This window comes from Lineus longissimus, chromosome 5 (genome assembly GCF_910592395.1).
Source record: "Lineus longissimus chromosome 5, tnLinLong1.2, whole genome shotgun sequence".
NCBI lineage: Eukaryota > Metazoa > Nemertea > Pilidiophora > Heteronemertea > Lineidae > Lineus > Lineus longissimus.
Window position 1 is genome coordinate 10,114,533 of NC_088312.1, and position 6,389 is coordinate 10,120,921.

At 43.7% G+C, this 6,389-nt stretch overlaps 1 protein-coding gene across 1 annotated transcript; it reads right to left on the reverse strand.

Moving 5' to 3' along the window:
• Nucleotides 1–403: 403 nt before the first annotated feature.
• Nucleotides 404–4,019, reverse strand: LOC135487991 (uncharacterized). The gene is made up of 3 exons (XM_064772325.1): nt 3,953–4,019; nt 2,894–3,724; nt 404–2,722 (listed from the first exon to the last, which is right to left on the reverse strand). The coding sequence occupies exons 2-3, from the start codon at nt 3,722–3,724 to the stop codon at nt 1,607–1,609; spliced, it is 1,947 nt and encodes a 648-aa protein (XP_064628395.1). The 5' UTR covers nt 3,953–4,019; the 3' UTR covers nt 404–1,606.
• Between the last annotated feature and the right edge of the window lie 2,370 nt (nt 4,020–6,389).

Consider the following 6,389-nt stretch of genomic DNA (forward strand, 5'->3'; position numbering starts at 1 on the left):
TGGAAAGTATCATTTTATACTTCACTGATAAATTGGCCAGTACCACTGCAATGAAAACCTGCATATGTAAAGACTGTATGTACATGATGAACCTGGATGCATTGGCCGCGAACTGACTAATGTCAACCGTTTCTTTTGTCCAGGAACCTAATTGGAGAGCAACCCTCCTTCTGCCGCATGCATATTTCACCGGCCCCTCCTGCCTGTACTTCTGGTACAACAACAACAGTCCGCAGGTCTCTCAACTTTACGTGGAGACGAGGCTGGACGATGACACGAGGAAGACGGTCTTCACAGTGGAAGAGAATACCGGGGACACGTGGCTGATGGCGGGAGTTCAGCTTACCATTAAAGAACGATTTAGAGTGAGTTTAAAACATTTATTCAGAGTTTTCAGCTTTTTAGTCATACATGTACAGTAATTCGATTTATTCAAGATGAAATGTGCGAAGGGAAACATACGATCCAAGTGCAGAAGGGATACACTTTATCCCGGGGATGGAAGATGTGCGCAGAAATAATAGTTGGGTTTATGTTAACCTACTCTAGGCAAATTTCACACGACTACATTATTTACACTTTGGTTGACGCTGATCGTTATATATCAAGTAAAGATTTACCATTAACATCATTTCGACGATAAGATGCAAAAATACTTAGTATAAATCTAAGCTCACTCAGTTCCGAGCATCAATTTTGCAGGTTGCATTTATGGGGGTTCGTGGTTCTGGACATTTGGGAGATTTAGCAATTGATGACATATCGCTTGCATCTGGTGCCTGTACGAAAGGTAAGGACTACTGCAGAAACACTACCGAAGCCATAGTACAGAACGATGTATCATGTAGCTTCTTTGATAGCAATAAGGCCTGTAACACCCAAGAATATACCCCCAAGAGGAGTCGTTTTAAATCCTGAGTGTGTGCTTCTTGTTTATTGACTAAAAAACATCTAAATATTCGGATTTCTTCATAAGGTGTTGAAACGTTGTTTTGCCTGTCAGTGTCACGAAACCTACCTGTTTTTTATGACCCGAGACCTTAATACGCCGTGCTCTTACAAGACACGGTATTTTAAGTACCAACAGATGCGCACCATGTAGACGTAGAGGTTTTAAAGGCTTACAGGTTTTTCTAAAGCTAAAACCATTTTTTTAAATAGGAGTGTACCCAACCGCTTTGCTATGACCCAAGACCATTACTTTTTTCAGTGGACTTCACAGTGTCTTGTGATTTCGAGAAAAGCATAGAAGACTGCGGCTTAGAACAGATCCAGGAGGATGACTATGACTGGGAGATCAACACTGGGCCGACCACGACTTCTGGGACAGGTCCCGCGGGCGATCACACCACGGGAAGTGGACATTATGCTTATATTGATGCCAGTGGAAAGGTAAAAAATGTCAACGAATACAACAAAACCTGACCTGCTTTGGTAAAAGCAGACAAAGGGAGAAAAGGCGAAATTAAAAGAGATGAACTTCTTCTTTTCTTTCGGGAGACCGTCAATCGACCCCCTATATAGCTTCTGTTTTGTCCTCGAGTCTTATTATCTAAGAATGTCGATCATCACACGACAAAGTTTAGTCATCATGATGGTCCTGCTCCTATAGATTACCTTGGGCATATTTTATCAGTGACTTACGTTGTGATATGTAAGAAATCATTGAAAGAGAAAATATTACACAAATTACCGCCACTGGAATTATTGCTATGCAAATCGCCCTCGCTGAATCCTTTCCGTCGATGATATCAATGATGGTTGATTCAGAATCCGAAAACCAGTTAAAATTTACACCAATTAAAATGACAAAGACAAAACCTGATAAAATAAGAGTCAAGCTAGATAGAAATATTGATAAGAAGTAAACAGTTCTTATCTTTTTGTTAAAGTCTCCAATTTCGGGTGTGTACGTTTTGATATTACCACTAGGGGACTTCCATTTGTATGGACAAATAGTGTTAAGGTAGAGAGCTGATGCATCAAGAACTAAAAATGACTTTCGCTCGTAAAAACCACGGCATGAGTGCCAAAATACAATACCGTAAATTATTACGAAAAGAAAAAAAGAAGAGAAATCGTAAACCCGCCAAAGATTATGTTCAACAGGGGTGTCTAACTTCAACATTCCGGCAACATATTGAGGAATTTGCTGGAACAATATGCTACACAGACAACTTAAAGGCCAAAAAGGATAAAGAATGAAAACACGCTCTGCTTTTATGATCCAAAGTTGGAGACTATCCAAGCACAATATGGTACAGATTATCGGGTAGAACCCGTTGGCAAATAATCTGAATACCCTAGTGTCACCGAAGATAGATTCGCTGCCTTCGTCGCTTATTCTATTTAATACCAATAAACTGAACACGTTGATTGCCAACAAAGTCATGAAACAAACTTGTCGACAGCGCAGAGATACGTAGAATCTTTCTTTAGCTTTTAGCTCCTTCAAAAGCCGTCTGCTTTCCAAGTAGGATCTGTCTGCTTCCGACATGACGTCATCCCCTTCCAGAAAGAGATTGCAAAGTGAACGGTTCAGGCCTCGGCACTCTACTTCCCGTAGTATCCTGATCACGTGGAACGTGATATCCTGTATCGACCACTTGATGCCTCTCGTGTGATCTTGATGGGCAATGTCCAAGAAAGTGACCTTGATTGGGTAGGATGGTAGGATGCCGTCGCCGTAAGGATCTTTGATGTCGGCCTCATCACGAAGAAGCTGCAAGAAGGAGGGAAACGTGCGTTTGCAAATGTAGCTAAAGCCGAGAAGAAAAATGAATTTTCTTAAGCGTACGACAAAGAAGCGGTTTTGGTCGCAGGCTGGACAAACTACTTGTATGTGAGAGAGCACAAGCGCAGGTGTTGTCGCTGCGACGCTCGACATTCTTACCTTAATGATACGATAGACGGCGCCCTTTATTTCATCGTCTTCAGTGATTTCCCGAAGTAAGTCCTGTTCGGTGTCCACAAAGCAAATCTTCCAGTAGTCATGGGCAGCAACGTAGTGACACTTGAAGCGTCCTTCCCTGTCCAAGTCTATTGCCAAAGGGGTCAGTACGTGCTCAATGCGTTCATCAGCAGCCCTCAGACCTAAGGTCAAGTCTATCTTTATGGTTCGTTCTTTATCATCCTTGTATGATATCTTAACTGCTGGGCCTGCTTTCTTGATTTCAAAGTCGTCAATGATTTGCTGCAGTAATTCCCTAACGACATTTAGAAACCTATCCTGGATTGATGAGGCCATTATCTCCTGCTCATCTAAATGTAAGCTGAAGAACGAGTGACTCTCCCGGTTGGCTGCGCAAGGCTTCGTCCGAAGGAGACGTTTGGAAGCGACATATAAACCTTCGACAGTTAACAAGTATTGGAAATCAAACTCATCAGCTCCGCCTACTTTGGTTCCCTCTGCCACACTTCCGCACAAACTCAGTTCACCGCCATGAAATGATTCAAATAGGGGTTCCCCTGCGGTCGCCCCATTTGCGAGATTCCACGAGATTATGTTCCGAATGGCCTTTACCGTTGGAGGGAGTTCCAAATCCTTTGGGACGCGAGTTGTTTCCTCCTGATGCAGCAGACATGGGTTGAGGTATAGTCTTGCAATAACACTGTCGAATGTAATATCGTTACAGTTGGTGATTATTGCAGGCTTTGTCGTGCGAACTCTACCTCGAAGCAGGGGTGTTCGCTCCTCTGTCCCGGGGTCAGATTCCGATGACATCTAGAAGATGAAATAACAGTTCCATGAGAAGACAGATCCAATTTCAATGGGCTGAACCATACTTCATTTGAAGTAAGGAAGAGTTTGACCTCACTGACCTTCGTGTGAGGTGAATCTGGGACTTAAGTTTGGTGTTCATACGCTGAAGAATTTTTAAGTGGCTACTGAGAGCGAACTTGTCGAACCCGCGCTCGGAAGGCGCAGTCTCATCGGAGATTCTTAACCTACCTTGCTGTCCAATGGTCCCGTCGATGAAAAGCATTACACTGCAGATTACATCCGTAGCAAATTTGATCTACTGCATTAGGCAAACATTTACAATTGGACAAGAACAATCAATAGACTAGGTCATGCGCTGACCTGATTTAATTAGAAAAAAATTCTCTGCTTGTCGTATTCAACGCCTATAAGGCCCATACTCTGGATAACCTGACTCACGAAAATAACCCGGAAGGGGGGCAATATCTAGATACCGTATAAACGCGATGAGCAAAAAAAGTCCCGGCCAGCTTATGATCAAATGCATTATTCCATTTTCGCCGCTTAGCATTAATACTACAGCACAAGATCGCCCACTTCATGACGACTCTCCTGAGAGTTAAAAAACACTAAATTTTCTTTTCAGACTGCCAACTTCAATGCTGCGATTGTCACACCGTCTGTGGTCTACCCACTGGCCAAGTCATGCATCAGGTTATGGTACCATTCCAAGGGGTCTAGCCTCTCCAAGCTTCAGGTCTTCACGCTACACCCTGACGGTACCAACGACAATATCTGGGCGAGTGATGGAACCTCAAGTAATGAGTGGAGACCTGTCGAAGTCCAGGTCAACCGAACAGGACTATTTCGGGTATGATGATGAGTCTTCGCGATGAACGCAGGTCTATGAGCGCCAATAGCCCAGAAAAGATATATAATTCAGTCACACTGCAGGAATTTGCAGGAATTTTCATGATTCTTGAACTCGTGAAAATCAAGGGCATTCCCATCATAACATATTCGTTATCTTTTAGAGTCAATCTACGCCAGTTTGTTGATCTGGCAAATCATCCCGGATGTTCGTACTGAATTGAATTGAATAAAGGCAGTTGGTGGGTGAGAACGAAAACTTAATACATATCAAAATTTTAACCATTATTACCAACTACCTTACATTGCTTCTCTTGGCCCTGGAAAACAAATGGGTGCCAAGCTTGCCTGGGAAATAAACCTATGCGATGGAACAGAATCCCGTCCAGGGGGAGTGATACCTGAGTCGCCTAATCAGGAATAAGCTTGATGAGCCATTCGCTAGTTTTCTGTTTCTGTGCCAGTGACCCGGGTCCAGAGACCAGTATTGTAGATTAACATCTCGAAAATCTTCTATATTCATTTCTTGTTCCAGTTTGCGATGATTGCGACAAGGGGTCAATCAAATGAAGGTGACATGGCAATCGATGACATCGAAATCAAACCTGGGAGATGTGCGTCCGGTGAGGAAAACATGTTATTGCGATGGACGAAGGACGGACTTCTCCAGTCTTTGTGTGTTAACGTCGGTGTACATCGACGCATTAAGGTTAATGAAGCCAAAGTTCGAAACGACTTGAGCGCGGAAAAGACTGTTTCGAATCTTTGTGTCCTCACAGAAGTGGTACGAGTTTGCCTCTCCATGACCATGATGGTGTCACACATATTGATCCCCGAGTACATAAATTGCGATAATGGAAAAAAATATACACCAGGTCACGCTGAGCGGCGCGCCACATGTCTGTGTCGTTGTCACAACCAGCACAGCCATGGCCAACCACCACGACATGACACCCTGAAGATATCCTATCATATCCAATAAATAAGAATTCAGATAAACTAATTTGGTCGACCTCCGCAATTTTTACTTTTAGTGGAAGTCTTCTCCTGCAACTTCAACGAAGGTACCTGCGGTATGGGGTTCACCTCAGATGGAAATGCTGACTGGATGTTGGCGAAAAAACCCTACTCCACCGACTATGGTCCGCTTGGTGGGGACAAGACTGGCACAGGCCATTATATCATTATGGTCGAGCAGACGAAAGGGGTGAGGCACAGCATTTTTTTCAAATTTTGAGTTCCGTCTCGTGATGAACAAGTATTTCAGGGTTGTATTCTTTCTGCGAACAGTCTTCTGATGACCTTCGACTTCGTCTCTGAAACAGACATGCCTTGTATCATGATAACAGAAGAAGAGGCCCAGTCCGAGCTGGTGGCATGGGGCAGTAACTGGGCCCTCTTCTTCTGTTTTCGTGATACAAGGCATGCGTTTCATTTTGAAATTCAAAAGGTATTCCCTGGTCATAGTAAACCTACAATCATTTAACCAAAACAGTCCGAACATATGGAGATGCCCAACGCCTGGAGGGTCAAGATTAGCACAGTGTGTCAGTGATCCGAGTGATAGATGTGAAGGCCTTTGACGATCAGATCACCTGGTATCGCGGAAAATCCTCAACTACAGCCCTCATTTATTTTGACAGACTGTAGGTTCAGCCAAACTGCTTACGCCCTTCCTTGACCTAAAGGAGGAATTCTGCCTGAAGGTCTACACTCAGATTTACGATGGGAGAGAGGCGACCATGAAGATATCTGCGCTTAAAAAGGATGGGACACAGCGTGGAGGAGAGTACACCGTGGGACTAGGGTCCATTGT